The sequence below is a fragment of the Saccopteryx bilineata genome, chromosome 6 (genome assembly GCF_036850765.1).
Source record: "Saccopteryx bilineata isolate mSacBil1 chromosome 6, mSacBil1_pri_phased_curated, whole genome shotgun sequence".
In the NCBI taxonomy this organism is placed as follows: Eukaryota; Metazoa; Chordata; class Mammalia; order Chiroptera; family Emballonuridae; genus Saccopteryx; species Saccopteryx bilineata.
The window spans coordinates 109,784,973-109,808,750 of NC_089495.1; the positions used below are offsets into that span (position 1 = coordinate 109,784,973).

At 42.2% G+C, this 23,778-nt stretch overlaps 1 protein-coding gene across 1 annotated transcript in view; it reads left to right on the forward strand.

Annotated features, from left to right (window-relative positions):
- Nucleotides 1-16,387: 16,387 nt before the first annotated feature.
- The window catches only part of LOC136309361 (phosphatidylinositol 3,4,5-trisphosphate 3-phosphatase TPTE2-like), a 105,536-nt gene continuing 98,145 nt past the window's right edge, over nucleotides 16,388-23,778 (forward strand). The window contains exons 1-2 of the mRNA XM_066237532.1: nucleotides 16,388-16,402; nucleotides 18,685-18,956. Of these exons, the coding sequence (XP_066093629.1) occupies nucleotides 16,388-16,402; nucleotides 18,685-18,956 (287 nt within the window). The remainder of the gene's footprint in view (nucleotides 16,403-18,684; nucleotides 18,957-23,778) is intronic.

Sequence of the window (23,778 nt, forward strand, 5' to 3'; positions counted from 1 at the left end):
ATGTCAGAATAAATTTAATTTTGTTGTATTTATTTTGTTTAATTACCATAAAAGCACACTTGGACTTTATTTTTTTCTTTAATATTTGAGTTAATTATCATAACATATTTCTCAGAAATTTGTATATAGTGCACCTACAATTATTTGTAGGATTTTAAATGTGCCCCAACTTCAAAAAGTTTGAGAACCACTGCCCTAGGCCCTGGCCTATTGGTTCAGTGGATAGAGCATTGGTCTGGCATATGGATGTCTCAGGTTTGATTCCCAGGCAGCGTACACAAGAGAAGCGATCATCTGCTTCTCTCCCCCTCCTCTCCCCTTTCTCTCTTTCTTCCTCTCCTGCAGCCAGTGGCTCAGTTGGTTTGAGCATGGCTGCGGGCACTGAGAATAGCTCTATTTTTCTGAGTATGTGAGCCTTAGGTGCTAAAATGGCTCAGTTAATTTGAGCATCAGCCCCTGACAGGGGTTGCCAGGTGGATCCCGGTCGGGGTCCATATAGGAGTCTATCTCTGCTCCTCTCACCTAAAAAAAAAAAAATCATACCCTATACAATTTCCTCCAGACCTCACATTTACAACCCCTGTGTTGTAGCTGCCTCTCTGATGTGCAGCTTCTAGGGTTGCTGAGGATAATCAACTGACAAAGAGCTCACAGCAAATTTACTCATGATCCCTTCTAACAGATTCACAAGTAGCATTGGTATGAATACTGAAGTCTCCTCTGCAGTTTGAGTTTATATGGGGGTACAGCCTGATTTCTACCTGCTCAGTCCTCAGGCACTATCTCTTAGCTCCCTGGGATGTTCCAGCCATTCAGGTCAGTGCAAACATTAACTTATCATTGAATTTGCTTTTGAGTATGTTCTGGTCCCCTTAGTATTTGACTTATTTTTTATCCTAGTCATCAAGTTTAAAAAATATGCCATTTGTCATAGCGTATTTAGATATTTTTATGGTAGCATTTTTAGATATTCTCTACTAGAAAAGCAACTCAGATTTTTTACTTTTCAATACTGCCCTTCAATTATCTGAGATGCTTTTTATAATATTACTGGCTAACAGTTCGGACTCTCAAGCTCTCTCTACCTAACTCACCCAACAACAAAAGGAGATTAGGCTAGTAAGGGATGCTTTAGAGAAACACATACAGTAACTAGAGCAGTGCTTCTCAAAATGTCTTGGAACCCTAATTTTCTGGGGAACTAGTTTAAAATGCAAACCCAATCCCTAGCTTCCTGGAGGTGGAGATTGAGTAGGTCTAGGGTGGAATTCAGGAAAGCTACCCCAAGTGCTTTTTCTATAAGTGAACTGATCTATTGTGAAAAGCATATAGAGGCCCTGGCAGATAGGCTCAGTGGTAGAGCATTGGCCTGGTATGTGGATGTCCTGGGTTCAATTCCTGGTCAGAACACACAGAAGAAGCTCCCATCTGCTCCACCTGTCCCTGCCTCACTTCTCTCTCTCTCTTTCTCTCTCTTTTCCTCCTGAAGCCATAGCTTGATTGGAGCAAGTTGGCCCCAGGTGCTGAGGATGGCTCCTCGGCCTCTGCCTCAGGTGCTAAGAGCTCGATTGCTGAGCTACAGAGTGATGCTCCAGGTGGGCAGAGCATTACCCCTTAGTGGGATTGCTGGGTGGATCCCAGTTGGGGCACATTTAGAAATCTGTCTCTGCCTCCCCTCCTTTCACTGAATAAAAAAAAGAAAAAGAAAAGGAAAGAAAAAAGGAAAAGCACATAGATTGCAGAAGATTGAGGGAAAGCATAGTAATATGGAAAGAGGGTTATAGACATTATATTCATGGACTTTGAGAGATGCTTACCTCAGTTTTTTTATGTTTGATCAAGCTAATAATACCATTCACAAAAGGTTGATGTAAGGATTAAGTGTGATAATAGAATAGAGTATCTTGTAGACTTTCGGGTAAACATAGTCTTTAAACATAGTCTTTAAACATATGTATGTATTTTTTCTCATGCTGAAATCCCACCAAAATGATAGTGAAGGAATCCTAAGAGATATACACACCTAAGGACAAGAGAATGGGAAAGAATACAATGGTAAACAAGAAATATTACCAAAGCTTCAGAGGAAAGAAATTGGAACTCAGCAGTGCACACTCATATGACTCTTTGGTTACTTATGTAGGCAGTGTCCATTCAGTACTCATGCTGTCCTAGTGCTTAAGTATTTTCATGGTCACTCCACATGGAAGAATGGTAATTGATTTAGTAATCTGAAACTTAAATCTAAGAAAGGAAGACCAATGAGAAAAACTAATATGCTCCAGAGAACACTGGGAAAAGCTCAGGACTTGGCAGCACCAGATACCAGAGAGAGCAATGGTGGAGAATAAGGGCTCAAAACAGGATGACTGGCTAAGAAATGTATACAGATATAGACTCAGAACCAGACTTCTTAGCTGCAATTCTGCAGTCAGTAAGACAATGAAACAAATCTTTCAAAATGTAATGGCAAAATGTTTTTCAATGAAGTATTCTATACCAAATCAAATTCTCCATCAAGACATTTTCAGACAAAAAAGTTAAAGATATTACAAAGAAAGAAAACTATAGGCCCTGGCCGGTTGGCTCAGTGGTAGAGCGTTGGCCTGGCGTGCAGGAGTCCCGGGTTCAATTCCTGGCCAAGGCACACATGAGAGGTGCCCGTCTGCTTCTCCACCCCTCCCCCTCTCCTTCCTCTCTGTCTCTATCTTCCCCTCCCACAGCCAAGCCTCCATTGGAGCAAAGTTGGCCCAGGCGCTGAGGATGGCTCAGTGGCCTCTGCCTCAGGCACTAGAATGGCTCTGGTTGCAACAGAGCAATGCCCCAGATGGGCAGAGCATCGCCCCCTAGTGGGTGTGCTGGGTGGATCCCGGTCGGGCGCATGCGGGAGTCTGTCTGACTGTCTCTCCCCGTTTCCAGCTTCAGAAAAATACAAAAAAAAAAAAAAAAAAAAATATTGGAGGAATCATGCTACCTAATATGAAACTATACTGCTAGGCCATAGTAATTAAGATAGCATGACGCTGGCATAAAAACAAACATATAGATCATGGCAACAGAATAGAGGGCTCAGAAATCAGCCCACGGCTTTATGTTCAATTAATATTTGATAAGGAGGCAAAAACATACAATGGGGTAAAGATAGTCTGTTCAATAAATAGTGTTGGAAAAATTGAACAAATACATGCAAAATAATGAAACAAGACCACCTTTTACACCATACACAAGAATAAATTCAAAATAGATGAAAAACTTAAATATCAGATTTGAAGCCATAAAAATACATAGAAGAAAATATAGGCAGTAAAATCTCAGACATTTCTTGTATTTTTTTCTGATATGTCTCCTTGAGCACAGGATACAAAAGAAAAAATAAACAAACAGGACTACATTAGCTCTTTTTTTTTTGTATTTTTCCAAAGTTAGAAACAGGGAGGCAGTCAAACAGACTTTCACATGCACCCAACTGGGATCCACCTGGCATGCCCACCAGGGGGCAATGCTCTGCCCATCTGGGGCATTGCTCCATTGCCGCAGGAGCCATTCTAGCGCCTGAGGTGCAGGCCATGGAGCCATCCATAGTGCCCAGGTCCAACTTTGCTCCAATGGATCCTTGGCTGCAGGAGGAGAAGAGAGAGGAAGAAGAGGGGGAAGAGTGGAGAAGCAGATGGGTGTTTCTTCTGTGTGCCCTGACCGGAAATCGAACCCGGGACTTCCACACACTGGGCTGATGCTCTACTGCTGAGCCAACTGGCCAGGGCCAAACTAAAAAGCTCTTCACAGCAAAGGAAACCATCGACAAAATGAAAAGACATCCCACTGAATGGGTCAACATATTCATTGATATATCAGAGAAGGGGTTAATATCCAAAATTTATAAGGAACTTCTAAAACTCAACACCAACAACAAAGTGAAAAACAAAAGCCAATCTAAATTTAAAAATGGTTAAAGGACCTGAATAAATACTTTTGTAAAGAGGGCATACAGATGGCCAATAGACATATGAAAAGATGCTCAACATCACTAATCAGAGAAATGCAAATTAAAACCACAATGAGATATCACCTTACACCTGTCAGAATGGCTATCATCAATAATTCAACAAACAACTGTTGGTGAGGGTGTGCAGAAAAGGGAACCCTTGTGCACTGTTGGTGGAAATGCAGACTGGTGCAGCCACTTCTAGGAATATATCCTAAGAATCCCAAAACACTAATTTGAAAGAATATATGCACCCTTGTGTTTGTTGCAGCTTCATTTACAATAGCCTAGATTTAGAAGCAGTCCATTCAGTAGATGAGTGGATTAAAAAGCTGTGGTACATTTACACAATGGAATACTATGGCTGATACGCCAAGGTTGCAGGTTTGCTCCCCGGTCAGGGCACTTACAAAAATCTACCAATGACGGCATGAATAAGTGGAACAACAAATCTATGTTTTTTCTCTCTCTCTCTGAAAAAAAAAATCAATAAATAAAAAGATAACCTTTAAAATACTTAAATAATCATATGACTTTATTATTATAATAGCACCAGGCTGGAAACAACCCAAATTCTAGAAAACCTCATTTTCTAGGTGTTTACAGAGATCTGGTTGCAGAAAACTTTCAGTAAATTTAAAACACTCAACTTCCTGTTAACACTTAGAAAATCTGTCAAGTGGAGCAAAATATTAAAAACACTTGTTTTTGTTGCATTGGAGGAGAATCTTAATGAGTAGAACTTTGAGACGGAGAACAGGGCGGAATGGTCAAGAGGATAAAACTTTCTGTCAGCAACTCAAGAAAACCTTGCTGAACTTGGAAGCATAGGGAGAATGGTATCCCTCCTTCTAGTCTGAGGTATTTGTCTCCTTGAGCTCAGATTCATGCTTGAACTAGATACAGTGTATCTACAGGCACTGAGGACCCACAAGAGAATGAGAACAGGAGGTAGGCGGGTCCTGTTGGAAGGGGAAAGCAAGCCTGGAATGTCCGCAGTGGTTAGAAGAAATGCATATGTGGCTGTGTGGGAGGATATCAAGGGAAATGAACACTGCCAAGCTGATTTGTTTTCTAACTGCCGAGCATTCCTGGGACATTTTTCCTAGATGCTAGGATTACAGAGGTGGCGAGTTTCAACAATATGCTTATCTATTAGAAGTACAACCATTAAAAAAATTTTCTTTTGGCAGGTATATTTTTAATTCTAAACAGTGAAGACATTAATGAAACTTTGAAATGACATGAACCCTTATAATTCCACTCCTCTTTAACTAGTAATATTCTATTTTTATGTTTTCTTCTAAACTAAGATTCTCTTTTTTTAGCTATACTTTTGGGTGAGTGAATTTCCTGTTGGCACAATATCTATGAAAGCAGCTTCTGACTCCCTGACAAGCTGGCGACAGACAATTCCCCAGTCCTCTATTATTCTGCCATAAACTGGAAACTTGAACTGCTGAGATGATTACCTGCAAATACCATGTCACAATGGTTTTAAAGATTACCCCCTCAAAAAACTGCCGATCAGCGGTCATCTGGCCTGCTGAGTGAGAGGAAGGCAAACTCAGACTCGATGGATACCCAGAGCAATTCTGCATTCTCAAGAATGGATTTAGTGATCACCCATCCTAACTGCCCGTTTAGCAGGGACAACGAGGCCCAGGAAAATCACAGAACTAACAAAGGCAAGAGCAGAGATTTGAAACAAATTCTTAAAGAAAAACTTTTCATTTTAGTGTTTGTTTGTTTGTTTGTTTTTCTGAAGCTGGAAACGGGGAGAGACAGTCAGACAGACTCCTGAATGCGCCCGACTGGGATCCACCTTTCACGCCCACCAGGGGCGATGCTCTGCCCACCAGGGGGCGATGCTCTGCCCCTCTGGGGCATCGCTCTGCCGCGACCAGAGCCACTCTAGCGCCTGGGGCAGAAGCCAAGGAGCCATCCCCAGCGCCCGGGCCATCTTTGCTCCTATGGAGCCTTGGCTGTGGGAGGGGAAGACAGAGACAGAGAGGAAGGAGGGGGGTCGTGGAGAAGCAAATGGGCGCTTCTCCTATGTGCCCTGGCCAGGAATTGAACCCCGGTCCCCCGCACACCAGGGCGACGCTCTACCGCTGAGCCAACCAGCCAGGGCAAAACTTTTCATTTTAAATAATGTTCGATTTATAAAAACGTTTCTAAAAATAGTATATAGAGTTCAAGTATACCCTTCATCCAGCACCCCCCCCCCCAAGGTTAACAACTACATGACCATGGTGTTATCAAAACTGAAAAATTAACACTGATACAGTACTGTTACTGAAACTACAGACCTTATTTGAAATTCATTAGCTTTCCTTCCAGGGTCTTTTTTCCCCCACTCTTTCATTCCAGGATCCAATCTGGAATGCAATGTCACACTTTGTTATTAAGTTTCCATAGTTTCCTCTAGTCTGGGAGAGTTTCTCAGTCTTTGTGTTTCCGGACCTTGACACCTTGAGTACTGGTCAGGTATTTTGTAGACTGTCCCTTAATTGGAGTTTGCATGACATTGTCTCAGGACTAGATTGAGGTCATGTATATTTTGGCAAGAATACCACAGAAGTGAAGTGTCCTTCTCAGTACACGATATTGATTTGTCCTATCATTGGTGATGTTAACCATGATCACTCAGTGAAGATGGTGTCTGTCAGGTTTCTTCACTGTCAACTTGCTGTTTTTCCTTTTAAAATTGATAAATATCTTGGTAAATATGCATTGAGACTATGCTAATGCCCTATTTTTCCTCAAACTTCCACTGAGGGATTTTAGTATCTATCAGTGGATCTTGCCTGAATTATTTTTGTGATGTGTGCCTAGTAGTGATTTTGTAATTTATTTATATTTATATGTATGGACTCATGGATCTTTATTTTATTCTATGGATTATAATAAACCACCATCATTATTTATTTTGTTTCTCAAATTGTTCTAACTGTGGCCATTGGGAATTCCTTTAGGTTGGCTCCTGTAGTCATATCTCATCATTTTGCAGTTGTTTGTTGTTATAAGGAAGTCCTTCTTATTTCCTGACATAAGATATTCTGGGCTCAATTAAATTTTCCCTAACCAGCCCTGGAATCAACCACTTCTCCAAGGAACCTATGAACCAAGATCTTTTGATATACACCTCTTATATTTCTTCTATCAGCTCATGTTACATCTTACACAATTTTGACTTCAGCACTTTATAAATTTTCTCAGAAATATACTACAAAGATAGGAGGAGCTTGGACTTGAGTTTGTTATAGTCATCCAACACTGCCTTGTAGTTACTCCCACTGTCCTCCATCTGCTCTCTTTGTGCCACTCTGATGATTCAGGGGTGTGGTGACAGGAAGGTAAGAAATATCGAAGTGGATTTGAGTGTAGGCAAGGGTATAGATGTGGAAAGAGATGGTAGGATGCAGATGGAGATACGAATGGGAAGGCTGGGAGAATCCTTGAATGGGATCACGAATACACACATCTAAATTCTTTCACTTTACCACTGTGCTAATCCAAAAAGCTTCAAAAGCAAGTCAGAAATTTTGAAGTTTCACGTGTTTTTTTCTTCTTCTGGCACTTGGTCCACTCAGCCTATGGGAAGGTGCTCCTTGTGACATCAGCTTTTCTCTTTCTCTCTTAAAGTGCCTCCAGCAGTTCTCCGAGATGATTGACATTGGTAAGCCTGCTACTCCCTGAGTCTCAGATACTCATGGGTACGTACGTACTATTACACTCTGTGTTAGGGTGGATAAAATTCAAAGTATGGATGTTAAATGAAAACAGAGTTAAGTTCACAGTGGAATTTCAAAGGAAGACTGAAAACAGAAACTTAAAAAGTCTAGATTTCTTGTCTTTTGCTTAAAATAATAGAACTTAAAAACAACTAAGAAAATGATTCCAGATAGATGAGTATGTATCATGACTTAAGTACCTGCAGTAAAACCCATATTCCATTCCAAGATTTAAGAACACGTAACGGTAACAAGTGTAGTTTCTTGGGATTTGTTAGGAGTGTGAGATTGTTTTTCTACTATATGTATAAGTATTCTATATCTTATTTATAATTTTCTACAAGTGACAATACACCTTGTTTTTTCTATGTCCTTGTCCCTATGTGTGTGTGAGAGAGAGAGAGAGAGAAAAAGAGAGATGACATACTAGTTTCTTACTTTTACAGGAAATTTAACATGTGTCAGCGCAAATCTAACTGCAAGGCCGAGTCATTTGGTAGAGAGAACTAGTTCACATGCCAGAGTAAACAGAGAAAGGGGCGAGGTCTCAAGAACGGGGAAAGGGTGGGAAGGCAGTTTACAGTTTAAGATAGGAGTAGAGGTGCTTTGTTAAAATTATTTTTAATTTCTCACAGTCATGTTAAGTTTTCATCCTAACCTCTCCAGTACTTAACTTACACAACCTAGGACATATCCTCTAGCCCAAACAATTCTCTCTCCTCCACAGCGAGTACACTCATCTCCTTTTTCCCAACAGGGACTCACTGAGTCCAGGCCTTCCCCAAGTGTTGTCTGTGTCGCTGCTGTAGCCTTCTTCCCCTCCTGGACTATCTCTGAACTACTCCCTTTAACACTCAGCTTAGGCATCTCTTCTTACTCAGTAATAGCCAGCTACCACTGAACCTTGAACCCATTCAACAGTTCTGCCCAGATGTACTCTCATTGGTAGTTTATACACTTATCTCCCTCCTTGACTGAGACTGTGAACTCCTTGAGAATTTTTTCTTCCTTATTTCTATATCCTTAATGCCTAACAGTGTTGGACGCACTAGGTGCTTGATAAATGCTTGGCTGATGAACGAGAAAGATGAACAACTGAGTGGGCAAATAAACAAAGGAGTTCACTGATGAGCTGGTTTTAACTAGCAAACTAGTTAAATTAGTTGACTAGTAAACCAAACACTGTCAATCCCCAGCAAACATTTCTTCCTGGAATTGACAGTTCGTTACATGGGAGACATAACCTTTAAAACGACATCTTATAAGAGATGGCTCCTCTTCCACAGATAATTGTTTTCTCAAAATGTCAAGTTATTTTTTTCTCTTTTGAAGGCATTTGTAATTATTATGCCTCATATCTCCACCTACTGAAACAAATTGGAAATACAGCAATTAAGATATCTGACTATAAGAAACACACTGTGAAGTTTATTCTTCCTAAATAACTCATTTCTACATATCTGGACAGTCTCGTGCCACTGGAAAATAATGTGACTATATGAAAGTCATTCACAATTATCCTAATCTTTCACTACTTTTAAATCAAAGAGCCACTCATATTTACTAATGCAGAATGTTACTTGGATTATTTTAAAGAATAACATTTTTGTAAACTATGCAGACTATCCCAGTAATTTTCTTTAATATTTATCGAGTGGTTTTTAGTGATCAACACATGCTTCAAAATAAATACCATTTCATCATGATGCCCATTTTTTATAAAGTTTAAAAATAAATATAACAAAATAATAGGGTTGAGGTAAATGTCTGTCTGGCTGGTGGTCTATCTATCTATCTATCTATCTAATTTATCTAGACTATAAATAAAAGCAAGGGGGTATAAACATAACCTTCAGAAGAGCAGTCACATTGTGGATGAAGGAGAATGGGTCAGAGAGAAACCTCCAGTAGCTTCCATGAGATTAGAAATGTTTTAATGCTGTGTGAGGTGCTAGGTTCGAGGATGTTCATTTTATTGTTATGTTTTGTAACTTAAATGTACATATTCTTTCACCTAGCAGTCTCACTTTTGAGAGTATTTCCTACAGAATCTAAGCAACAGTAGATACAGATATTCATAAACAAGGGAGAAGAAAAAAAGAAAAATAAGCAAATACAGTTACTACACACACTCCATGTATACTCTACTGTTGTATGCTTAGCTAAATGTGATACATCTTGGTTTTTCATGAAGACAAACTAAGGATAAATATTTTCAGTATTATATAATGATATGCTTCAACAAAAAGTCATGTGTTAAACTTTTTTTTTAAACTTTAAGCAATATTATATTAAACATATTTGATGTAAATAGATACATATATATAAATATAAGATGTATTATGCTGATAAAAGAAAATTGAATATGACAGAGTGGAGAAAGACTAGCATCATAAAAATGAAGTAAATGAATTATAATGCTTTCATATGGGGATTTAAGAAGGTTTAATTTTAAGTTCACACTTGCTGTACATTATAAGAACACAATGGTCTTTTTTTAGCCTATAACTTTATTATGAATTAGTAGTTGTTCCCTTAACAATACATATTTTGGGGGGGAGAGTGACATTGGTTAATAAAGTTATATAGGTTTCAAGTGTACAGTTCTATACTACATCAGCTATAGACTGCTTTGTGTGTTTGACACCCATGTCAAACCTGCCATTACCACTCCCTTACTACCCAACCCCCCTTTCCCTCTGGTAACTGTTGTCTGGGTTTATGCATTTTTGTTTGTCTTATTTGTTCATTTGTTGCTTTTCATTTTATATTCCATATATGAATGAAATCATATGGTTCTTGACTTCTGCTCTCTTATTTCACTTAGCATGATATTCTCGACATCTATTCATGTTGTCACAAATGACAATATTTCATTTTTTCTTATGCTTTGTAGTATTCCATTGTATTTATGTACCACATTTTTATCCAGTCATCTATGAAAGGACACTTCAGTTGTGTTCATATTTGGCAATATTTTATGAAAACAGTGAGTGCGCAAACCTAATGTGAATATTGCTATTCATTAATGCTTTGGATTCATTTTTGTCTAATAGCTAACACAAATAACAGTATATTATTATTCTTATGAGTTCAATATTTGTTGCTAGAAGGATAATTGCATAACTCATCAAACTATAAATAAGATCAATTGGGGGATTCTAAGATGGTGATGGAGTAGGCGACATTTCAATTGTCACCTCCCAGGACCAAACTGGAGTTATAATTAAATATAAGAACAGTCAGCCTGACCAGGCAGTGGTACAGTGGATAGAATGTGGACCTGGGACACAGAGGACCTAGGTTCGAAACCCCATGGTCACAGACTTGAGCACGGGCTCATCTGGCTTGAGTGCCAGCTTGCTGGCTTGAGCATGGGGTTGCTGGCTTAAGTGTGGGATCATAGACATGACCCATGGCCGTTGACTTGAGCCTAAGGGTCACTGGCTTGAGTGCAAGGTCATTGGATTGAGCAAGGGGTCACTCATTCTGCTGAAGGCCTCCAGTCAAGGCACATATGAGAAAGCAATCAGTGAACAACTAAGGTGCCACAAGGAAGAATTGATGCTTCTCATTGCCCTTCCTGCCTGTCTGTCCCTATCTGTCCCCCTCTCTGTGTCTGTTGGGCAGATAAAATGTATTATGCTCACTTTGTTAAAGTGGCGCTGCCCACGTGGAGGCCGTTGCCCAGGTGATATTAATGTGTGTTGGGGGCAGGCAGAATCCTTGTAGCCTGGGGCTTGGTTTTGGGATTAAGCCTTTCCTACCCATTTTGATGTGGGGTGGTACAATCCAATCATGCCTCAGAGAAGTGTCTTTGTATTAGAGACTTCCCTATTTTGTATATTGGATTAAAGGTTTGGAATCTACACTATAAAATGGGGGCAGAATGAGAGCTTGCCCTCTTGGTTCCTGGGATGATTAGAGGAGAGAGCAGAAAGAGGCCATGTGGCCAGGAGAAGCAGCCAAGATGGCGGAGTGTTGAGTGAGAAGCCAGTTTGTGCAGAGTTTGTGTCTGGGATAAGGAAGGAGATGGGGAACTGAGGAGAATAAGGCTGGTGAGCTAGAAACCTTTGATTCTGGGAAACTCGGATAAGTCAGTGGCTTTGTGAGCACTGAATGTGAGTGGGTTTTGGAGCCCAGTGTGTGTTTTTACTTGCCCGCCAGGTGCAAGCTAGAATTAAAGACTATGACCCACCAGTTTGTGGCTCCGTTGTTTCTTTACCGACTGTCCAAATCCAATGCGAACCTGCATGGGCCAGGCTGCTGTGATGGTAGCCGTGGCTTCTTCCTTTACAGTGTCTCTCTCGCTAAAACAACAAAGTAAATAAATAAATAAAATAAGAATAATCATCATGAAAAAACAATTTAGGACTAAATGAATAGAAGTCTATACACAAGGTGTCACAGAAAAAGGAACATCGAGACTGGTAGGAAGGGCAGAGACATGGAAAGGGCTGCCCCGCTCCCAGGAGTGAGTGGGGCAGAGGGTGGCGGGACTCTCACTGCAGGAAGGTGGTGTGGGTCCTTCAGAGGTGTGGGTCCAAAGCTCTAGGCCAGGCACCCAGCCTAGAGCCCCAGAGCCTAGAAGAGGTGCCCACACAGAATTTGGGGTGAAAAAAGCTGAGGTTTCTGTCTGCAAGGAAGAGATGGAGCTCTCAGATATGCAGGCTCCATCTTAAAGGGCCAGTGCACAAAATCTCATTCACAGCAGTTATCCGTGGCTCTGGCAGGGGAGGGCTGAGAGGACTACAGTCCTGTGAGGAGAACAAGAACTTGGTGGACTCCAGGAGAAACATGGTGGGGGATGGCCACGGACCCCTGTGCTGAGTCATTCTCCAATACTGTAGCTGCCGTCTTTCTTGAGCAGAGCAGTCCCCTCCATGTGGCCTGGGGAAGGGCAATTGCTCCACCTTTGGGAGTCTCACCTGCCCCACCCTATGGAGATTGGGCCGCTCTGAGAAGTAAGCGGCCAGGAAGCAGGGAGCATTGAGCCCGAGCTTTCCCCTCACTCTCACGAGAACATGACTGGTGCTTCTGCCTCATGGGAGACTCAATAGAAACTACTGTCCAGATTGTGGACAGACCACATCTCTGAGTCTCAGAGGCCACACCCACCAGACTGCTGGTGGCCACATCCGACTGAGGTCTGTGAAAGAAGTCAGGACAGACTGACACTGGGGCCGAAGGGTGGGAGCCACACCCACCACCCTCTCTAATCGCTGAATTGCCTCAGGCTCTAGACTCCACCAGAGGTTTTCTCAGTGCATAGCCCAACAAGCAGCCAGCAGACACAGGCTGAAGAAGGCAATTCTCAGGAAATATTTGGTCTTTTGCTGACCTTCACCCAGGCCCTGTGTGGATAAAAACTAGCCTAGGTATGTGGCTTGGTATTTCCATGTGCACCGAAGCCCAACAGATGCAACCACAAACTCTGGTTTGCTTGTAGTTCTGAGAAGGCTGCTAAGGGCCAGTCATGAGCAGTGTCCTACAGTGGTCTGCACCAGTGTAAAGTCAGTAGCCGCGGCCATCATCAGAGCTGCCTGGCCAATGCAGGTTGGCATTAGATTTGGACAGTTGGTAAAGAAACAACAGAGCTAAGAACTGGTGAGCCATTAACTTTAATCCTAGCTTGCACCCGGCGGGCAAGTAAAAACACACACTGGGCTCCAAAACCCACTCATTCAGTGCTCACAAAGCTACTGACTTATTCAAGTTTCCTAGGATCAAAGGTTTCTAGCTCACCAGCCTTATTCACCTCTGTTCCCCATCTCCTTCTCTCTGCACAAACTCTGCACAAACTGGCTTCTCCTTCAGCACTCCACCATCTTGGCTGCTTCTCCTGGCCTCCCCATGTGGCCTTCCTCTGTTCTCCTCTCTAATGTTAATCTCAGGAGCTGAGAGAACAGCTCCTGTTCTGTGCCATTTTATAGTGCAGAAATCAAAACCTTTATTCCAATATACAAACAAGGAAGTTTCTGATACAAAGTCGCTTATCTGAGGCATAATGGGATTCCTCATGAGAGTGCACCACCCCACATCATGCAATCAGTCAAGGGTGTGGGGAATAGCTTAGTCTTAAAACTAAGCCTTAGGCTATAACGACCCTGCCTGCTTACAGCCTGTCCCTCACACCCAATGCAAACTATAAGCGAGCAAACATATATATCATTGTTGGGCAGATAAAATATATTATGCTCACTTTGTTAAAGATGGTGCTGCCCACGTGGAAGCCCACCACCCAAGTAATATTAGTTGCCCTTCTTGCTTGGAATGGGCATGATTATATTAATGTGTGTTGGGGCGGGCTGTGGGCAGGCAGGATCCTTGTAGCCTGGGGCTTGGTTTTAGGACTAAGCCTTTCCCACCCTTTTTGATGTAGGGTGGTGCTCTCTCATGAGGAATCCCATTATGCCTCAGATAAGTGACTTTGTATCAGAGATTTCCTTATTTGTATATTGGATTAAAGGTTTTGACTTCTACACTATAAAATGAGGGCAGAACAGGAGCTTCTCTCTCGGTTCCTGAGATTAGCATTAGAGAGGAGCAGAGAAAGACCATGTGGGGGAGGCCAGGAGAAGCAGCAAGATGGTGGAGTGCTGAGTGAGAAGTCAGTTAGTACAGAGTTTGTGCAGGGAGAAGGAAGGAGATGGGGAACTGTTGGGCAGATAAAATATATTATGCTCACTTTGTTAAAGAGGCCATCGCCCAGGTGATATTAATGTGTGTTGGGGATCGTTGTAGCCTGGGGCTTGGTTTTGGGATTAAGCCTTTCCCACCCTTTTTGGTGTGGGGTGGTACAATCCAATCATGCCTCAGAGAAGTGACTTTGTATTAGGACTTCCCTATTATGTATATTGGATTAAGGGTTTGGATTTCTACACTATAAAATGGGGACGAAGCAGGAACTTGGGCTCTTGGTTCCTGAGGTTAGCATGAGAGAGCAGAGCCAGCAGCAGAATGAGGCCACGTGGAGGAGGCCAGGAAAAGCAGCCAAGATGGCGGAGTGCTGAGTGAGATGCCATTTTGTGTAGAGTTTGTATCTGGGATAAGGAAGGAGATGGGGAACTGAGGAGAATAAGGCTGGTGAGCTAGTGTTGGGCAGATAAAATGTATTATGCTCACTTTGTTAAAGAGGCCGTTGCCCAGGTGATATTAATGTGTGTTGAGAATTGTTGTAGCCTGAGGCTTGGTTTTGGGATTAAGCCTGTCCCACCCTTTTTGGTGTGGGGTGGTACAATCCTATCATGCCTCATAGAAGTGATTTTGTATTAGAGACTTCCCCATTATGTATATTGAATTAAGGGTTTGGATTTCTACACTATAAAATGGGAACGGAGTGGGAGTTTGTGCCCTTGGTTCCTGAGGTTAGCATGAGAGAGCAGAGAGAATAGAGCCAGCAGCGGGAGGAGGCCACGTGGAGAAGGCCAGGAAAAGCAGCCAAGATGGCGGAGTACTGAGTGAGATGCCAGTTTGTACAGAGTTTGTATCTGGGATAAGGAAGGAAATGGGGAACTGAGGAGAATAAGGCTGTTGAGCTAGAAACCTTTGATTCTAGGAAACTCGGATAAATCAGTAGCTTTGTGAGCACTGAATGTGACTGGGTTTTGGAGCCCAGTGTGTATTTTTACTTGCCCGCCGGGTGCAAGGTAGGATTAAAGGCTATGGCCCACCAGTTTTTGGCTCCATGGTTTCTTTACCGACTGTCCGAATCCAATGTGAACCTGCATAGGCCAGAAGGCTGCTGTGATAGTGGCTCTAGCCCTGGCTCCTGGCTTTACAGCTAGAAACCTTTGATTCTAGGAAACTCGGATAAGTCAGTGGCTTTGTGAGCACTGAGTGTGACTGGGTTTTGGAGCCCAGTGTGTATTTTTACTTGCCCGCCGGGTGCAAGCTAGGATTAAAGGCTATGGCCCACCAGTTTGTGGCTCCATGGTTTCTTTACCGACTGTCCGAATCCAATGCGAACCTGCATGGGCCGGGCGGCTGTGATAGTGGCCCTGGTCTTGGCTCCTGGCTTTACAGGAACAAAGGTGAATAAGGCTAGTGAGCTAGAAACCTTTGATTCTAGGAAACTTGGATAAAGTCAAGTTTTCAGTAGCTTTGTGAGCACTGAATGAGTGCGTTTTGGAGCCCACTGTGTGTTTTTACTTGCCCGCCAGGTGCAAGCTAGGATTAAAGTTAATGGCTCCCCAGTTCTTGGCTCTGTTGTTTCATTACCGTCTGTCCCGAATCTAATGCGAACCTGCATGGGCCAGGTGGCTGTGATGGTGGCCGTGGATACTGGCCTTACAATCATATTTATAAACTTATTTGACCAATGTTGGGCAGATAAAATATATTATGCTCACTTTGTTAAAGATGACGTTGCCCATGAGGAGGCCATCGCCCAGGTGATATTAATGTGTGATGAGAATCCTTGTAGCCTGGGGCTTGGTTTTGGGATTAAGCCTTTCCTACCCTTTTTTGATGTGGGGTGGTACAATCCAATCATGCCTCAGAGAAGTGACTTTGTATTAGAGACTTCCCTATTTTGTATAATGGATTAGAGGTTGTGAAGCTACACTATAAAATAGGGGTAGAACGGGAGCTTACCCTTTTAGTTCCTGGGATTAGCATTAGAGAGCAAAGAAAGGCCACGTGGAGGAGGCCAGGAGAAGCAGCCAAGATGGCGGAGTGCTGGGTGAGATGCCAGTTTGTACAGAGTTTGTATCTGGTGTAAGGAAGGAGATGGGGAACTGAGGAGAGTGAGTCTTGTGAGCTAGAAACTTTTGATTCTAGGAAACTCGGATAAATCAGTAGCTTTGTGAGCACTGAATGTGATTGGGTTTTGGAGCCCAGTGTGTGTTTTTACTTGCCCGCCGGGTGCAAGCTAGGATTAAAGATGAAGGCCCATCAGTTCTTGGCTCTGTTGTTTCTTTACCGACTGTCCGAATCCAATGCGAACCTGCACGGGCCAGGCGGCTGCTCTGATAGTGGCCCTGGCCGTGGCTCCTGGCTTTACAACCAACAATCAGGTTGCCCCCTAAGAGGCCCAGAACCGACATATCCAGTGGCCAGCTACAGTCTGCATCAGAGCAGGACTCAAGTGTTCTTTCCAGTAGCACATCTGAAGGGAGAGCTCTGCAGGCACCAAACCCAGCTGAGGTGAATTTCTCTTTCTGTGGTCAGCACCTGCACAGCAGCTCTTAGCCATTGAATTAGGTAGTTTCACAGTCAGCCAGCCCAAGTCCTGGATATCCTATCCCACTGGCTAGGTTCCACTGGGAAAGGAGGAGAGGCTTAGAGCACAGCCATTCAAAATGTGAGTTCCTGAAGCCTATTGTTTGGACCTGTAGAGGGGCTTAGCTGCCTTCTGGGTGGGCACAATTAGTCCCAGTGGAAGACTCTCTCAATCTTCCTCCCTGAGACCAGGAGCTCTCCAGCTGAAAGAACTTCTGCAGAGGGGACCACCTACTCTGCTGCCATCTTGGATCCCACTTCTCCCCCCCCCCCCCCCAGGCAACCATTATCTTGATTAGCAAGCAACCATCAACATTGAGGCAAGATCCTCCACCAGCAAGAATGTTACAACTCTCTGAAGGCTCGGATGATGGTTAGCATTTCTTAGCAATAATTTTTTTAAATTAAGATATGTACATTGGTTTTTTGACATAATGTTATTGTACCCTTAAAAGACTATAGTATTGTATAAACATAGCTTTATGTGCACTGGGAAACAAAAAAAATTCATGTAGCTCACTTTATTACAATATTTACTGTACTGAGGTGGTCTGAAATTGAACTTGCAATATCTGTGAGGTGTGCCTGTCATATTTGATTGCTTCTTCTCAATCCTATTAAATGATAGCTTAAGTAAATGAAATATTTCTTTTCTGAGTACTATATCAACCTTACCTATTTCAGTTCAATTTAACATTAGCCTTAAAACATTGAGCAAACCTATCAGGGAAGCAAAAGCTGATTGTGACCTTCTTCAGAATCAGAATATGTAAGAAGCATTCCCTTCATTAAATGAAAAAGAAAAAGTAACAGGTGATACAGTCTGCTCTGAGTTCATTATCCTGGGATCTTGGCTCTTGGTATCCCTCTGTTTATCATCTTTAAGGAGAACCGGATCTGTTTCTATACTGCTCACAAAAGTTAGGGGTTATTCAAAATGAATGTGAAGTGATAAAAAAGAAGCATTTGATTTTTTTTATTAAATAAGAAGATCAGAAAAACAAAGGACAAGTCAAAAAAAGTTGTTCAATTATGCAAATGAGACGCAAAACCAACTTTTATTTCATTGGTGAAAATGCACGGTACAAAAGGCTGGAAGTACTGGAGTATCTGCACGTTCTCTGATCCCCTGTAGTCTGTTGTAGTCCTCACTCTTCTACAATCTTAGGACTACATGGAACCTTTTGTTTGAGGTTGCCATGGACACAGGAGTTCTATTCCAGTATTGGCTACTACCAGCACAAGGTAAAGACCTAGGGTGGGAGTTTCTAGACAAGAGGTCCCATCCCAACCTCTGCCCTCCATGTTGTCTAATGTTGCCCTCCCCCTCTCATCCTCATAAAGAGTGTGAAGAGGATAACGTCTTAGAGGTACACTGGAGGGTGGGGGAGGAGAAAGGGTAGAGGGAAGGACCACGTAGACAAAATGGTTTGCCCTGTGCTCAGCTCTGAAAACCACTAATGAATGTTCCTCTCTCCTCCCACTCTCCTCCCAGACACCTCCCAGACCCCCTGTGCACTGAGGGAAGCGGAGCTGGGGGAAGGAAGCACTACAACAGTGTACGACCAATAAATACAACAACCTTTTGCTTTCTGGGAATGGGGCCAATATTTGACTTTAACAGGGTTGGTTTGGGAAAACTAAAAAAATTTAAAAAGTGAAGAAAGAAGAGGCATTGTCCAGAAAGGCAGTAGGACCGAAAACTGCAACCAGGATCTCCAGTAGTTTTTGTTCCCAATTTAGGAAAAGTCATACCAAAGTCACAGGATCCTAGTCCTTCTGTATTCCCTCGCCCCTCTGGGCCACAGCCCCTCCAAGTCCCAGCGTCTAAGCGAAAGCAGCCTGTTGCAGGTAAAGGAATCGGGACCCTATCCGGAGGAGAAACCCCAGAAACCCAGCTGTCCCTCAGCCTGCCTGTTCTTAGGGCCACCTTTGCAGTCAGCTCGGAGCTTGGGGATTCCTACTCCCACTGTGTATGAGCTGGTAACCCTTGAAGATACAGAATTTACAGGCAGGTGACGGGATCCAAAGCCCGGAACTCAAAGTTTATGCCCAAATTGGTCTGTGTTAGAAAAAATATTTTTCTATTTTTAAATTTTTTCTCTTCTTTCCAGAATTTAGGGGCTGGTGGCACATCTCTGGCTGCCTGGGCACAGGCATCATGTTACTACTTTTTAACTTGGCCATGTCTTTTTATGTCCCAGTGACTTCCAGTTTTCTTCCGTGACATAAATCTGCTCTATGCAATGTGGAGGGATACATGTCTTTGCTTTCCCACTTCTCTGATTTATTCTATGGACTATTTCAGGATGGAAATTGCATAAATCACCATGATTATATAAAATTGGTTTAGAAACCGGCTTTGTTTCACTTTCTGGGTCTTGTATAGCAAGTGAGTGATCCTTAAAGTGTCCTGTCCTTGAGCTAAATTTAATTTTATTAAACATTCAAAAAACATTTTTATTTATTTCTTGAAGTAAAATACCAAGGGCAAATATAGAATATGTTCCATAGGAATGACCAAATTGCACAGTATTGCAGAGCCAATGTTTGCGTAGTCAACACTTTGGAAATGCTGGTCGATACTTAATAAGTTCTATGTGTGACTTTAATTGCGGGATATCATGTGTTTTAAGCTCTTTGAATATAAAATTCTTATGTGGGTTTCCTTTTCCTAGAATTAATTGTAAACACTACCATGCAAAGGTTAAAGAAAAATCCTTTATATCACTGGCTCATGCTTCAAAAAAATAATAGGTAAGTAGTAAGACTCAAATTTATTGAGTTTTGAGCATAATTCTCAGCCTTTGTCACTAGAATTGGGAATTCTACTTTTTTTCATAATAAATGTTAATATTATGTAAATTAATTTTGACCACTTCACAATTTAAAAGTGTTGCTTATGTCTGTAAGTTTCTTGAAAATACAGCTTAGCCAATGTGCTATCAATAACATACATGTACCAGTCACTGTCCCTTTAAACTTCACTAGGGGCAGCTGATTGCCTTTATGGAAGATACTTTGTCCAGGAGTGCTGACCAGTTTCCAGAGACAGCCACTACAAGGGCTTCAGCTGTCCTGTTTTTTTGTTTGTTTGTTTGTTTGTATTTTTCTGAAGCTGGAAACGGGGAGAGACAGTCAGACAGACTCCCGCATGCGCCCGACCGGGATCCACCCTGCATGCCCACCAGGGGCGATGCTCTGCCCCTCCGAGGCGTCGCTCTGCCGAGACCAGAGCCACTCTAGCACCTGGGGCAGAGGCCAAGGAGCCATCCCCAGCGCCCGGGCCATCTTTGCTCCAATGGAGCTTCGGCTGTGGGAGGGAAAGAGAGAGACAGAGAGGAAGGAGAGGGGGAGGGGTGGAGAAGCAGATGGGCGCTTCTCCTATGTGCCCTGGCTGGGAATCGAACCCTGGTCCCCCGCACGCCAGGCCGACGCTCTACCGCTGAGCCAACGGGCCAGGGCCTGGCTGTCCTGTTTTGATCAACATCTGAAACATTGTTAATTATCACAGTGAAGGTCACAGTGAGATTAGTGGCTTACAAATCAGCATGATGGATGCTAGATATAAATGAGTATTTTAGATTTGTGATTTGATTAAAATAAATAATAATAGTAGCTATCTCAAAGCTTGTAATGATGACCGATTGAAATAATATGAAGCCCCAGGATAGTGCCTGGCACTTAGTGATACCATTTAAATGTGTGTTTAATGAAATGTCACTTCTGTGATACTCTTTCTGGAATATTTATCCTTATTATTTTAAAAAATATTTCTTCTTTCCCATTTTCTTTTTTAAAATTTATTCTTAGATGTCTATAATCCAGATATTAGATGTCTCTTTTTATCGTTGATATCAATTGGCTTTTCTTTTGTACCTTCTTTCTTTTTATTCTTTTCTAGTATGTTCTATGAGAGAGTCTCTATATCTTTAAACATATTTCTCATACTTATTTAAAAATCTTAGTTGGTAGGTTGCAATTGTTCTGCTTCAGATGGTTTATGTTGTTCAGTTTGTTGTATTTCTTTTTCAGTAATCGTACTCCTTAGGTATCTATTTTTTGGACTTATGAGTTCACATGAACTCACCTTCCTTTTGGCTATTAGCTGCTCTGTCTGGTAACTTGTATTAGGGAAGGGCTGAAGTTATGCTCAACACAATTTGTGGCTGTTGTCTCAGCATAATTATTAATGTGCATCCTGTCATTTCCAAAAGTGTCCTCACTTAGATGAGGTATTATATAAGTCACCCTCATTGAAAGCTAGGACCTAAAGTGTGTTTTTCTCAGTAAGCTGAAAATCAGAGGAGGTAATGTGCCCAGGAAAAAAAGAGAGTCTCAGGAACCATGAAACATTGGGAATAGGCAACCCCTCTGGTCAGGGAATGCCGCCTTTCAGCTCCTGGGCAAAGGAGATTGGTGGGTAGCGGAGTGAAGGCCCAAGGATTGTCCTCCTGCCCTTGCATGTTTTTTTTTTATACCTTTTTAAAAAAATTAATTTTAATGGGGTGACATTAATAAATCAGGGTACATATGTTCAGAGAAAACATCTCCAGGTTATTTTGACATTTGATTATGCTGCATTCTCATCACCCAAGGTCCAAAAGTTTTCCGTCACCTTCTAACTGGTTTTCTTTGTGCCCCTCCCCTCCCCTAACACTCTCCCTCTTCCCCCCTCACCCTGTAACCCCAACACTGTTGTCCATGTCTCTGAGTCTCATTTTTATGTCCCACCTATGTATGGAATCATATAGTTCTTAGTTTTTTCTAATTTACATATTTCGCTCAGTATAATGTTATCAAGGTCCATCCATGTTGTTGTAAATGATCCGATGTCATCATTTCTTATGGCTGAGTAGTATTCCATAGTATATATATACCAAAGCTTTTTAATCCACTTGTCCACTGACAGACACTTGGGCTGTTTCCAGATCTTCACTATTGTGAACAATGCTGCCGTAAACATGGGGGTACATTTCTTCTTTTCAAACAGTGCTATGGTGTTCTTGGGGTATATTCCTAAAAGTGGGATACCTGGGTCAAAAGGCAGTTCAATTTTTAATTTTTTGAGGAATCTCCATACTGTTTTCCACAGTGGCTGCACCAGTCTGCATTCCCACCAGCAGTGCAGGAGGGTTCCCTTATCTCCACATCCTCGCCAGCACTTATTCTGTTATTTTGTTGATGAGCACCATTCTGACTGGTATGAGATGATATCTCATTGTGGTTTTAATTTGCATTTCTCTAATGATTAGTGATGTTGAGCATTTTTTCATATGCCTATTGGCCATCTGTATGTCCTCTTTGGAGAAAACTATCATTATTTGCCTGTTTTTATCAGCTAACCTATTATAATACTCCCCTCACCTTATCCTTACTATATCTAGTTGCTGTTGGTTTCTACTGAGAAAGGCAGTGATTTTCTCCAAGCAACTCAAGGGAAAAGCAGGAACAGAATTTATTTTAAAATATTCCCTCCTACTGAGCCCCTGGCAGCCCTTTTCCTCAGTCTGTGCATAAACTAGCTTTCCGAGGAAATTATATTTATGTATTACTTCAATGAGACTCTTTAAGTGGTTTTTTTTTTTCTTTAGTTGGAAATGGGGAGACAGTCAGACAGACTCCCGCATGCATCCGACCAGGATCCACCTGGCACGCCCACCAGGGGGCAATGCTCTGCCCATCTGGGGCGTCGCTCTGTTGCAACCAGAGCCATTCTAGCACCTGAGGCAGAAGCCACAGAGCCATCCTCAGCGCCCAGGCCAACTTTGCTCCAATGAAGCCTTGGCTGCGGGAGGGGAAGAGAAAGACAGAGAGGAAGGAGAGGGGGAGGGGTGGAGAAGCAGATGGGCGCTTCTCCTGTGTGCCCTGGCCAGGAATCAAACCCAGGACTCCTGCACGCCAGGCCAACGCTCTACCACTGAGCCAACTGGCCAGGGCCTCTTTAAGTGTTTTGTTGTTGTTTTGTGTTTGTTTGTTTTTTTTACAGAGACAGAGAGAGAGTCAGAATGAGGGATAGACAGGGACAGACAGACAGGAATGGAGAGGTGAGAAGCATCAATCATTAGTTTTTTGTTGTGCGTTGCGACACCTTAATTGTTCATTGATTGCTTTCTCATATGTGCCTTGACCATGGGCCTTCAACAGACCAAGTAACCCCTTGCTTGAGCCAGCAACCTTGGGTCCAAGCTGGCGAATTTTTACTCAAACCAGATGAGCCCACGCTCAAGCTGGCGACCGGGGTCTCGAACCTGGGTCTTCCGCATCCCAGTCCAACGCTCTATCCACTGCGCCACCATCTGGTCAGGCAAGTGTGTTTTTGAAATGTAAATATGTATCGGTTTATCTTGCTGTCACATACTATTTATTTTTGACATAACATTTGGAAGAGTGCGGGCTGCCTAGAAAAAAAAATAGTATTTATAAAATGGCGAATATTCAGCATGCTTTTACGAAGCTTACAGATATGAAGTGCATTTTTCTGTGTCTTATTTTATAGGTGAGGGAATTAAGTTGTAGAGAGATTAAATTACCCAACCCAGGGGTTTGGTATTAGAAAGTCTTGATTTTGGATAACATAACCAGATATCTTTTCTTTTTTTTAGATGAATTCAGAGAAAAAGAAAAAGAGATTCTAAACACATGCTCTACTTTTAGTTTGGAAAAACCTTTTAAACATAATTTAGGCCATCCTTGACCTACCTGCTTGTTTCTTTTCTAAGAAATAACGACCAGGGACTAGACCTTGACATTGCAATATTCATTGTTTTGGCATTTTTAATTTTTCTGTATCTCCATCCCTACATTCTTAGATTTCTTTCACATTTCCCAAATTGA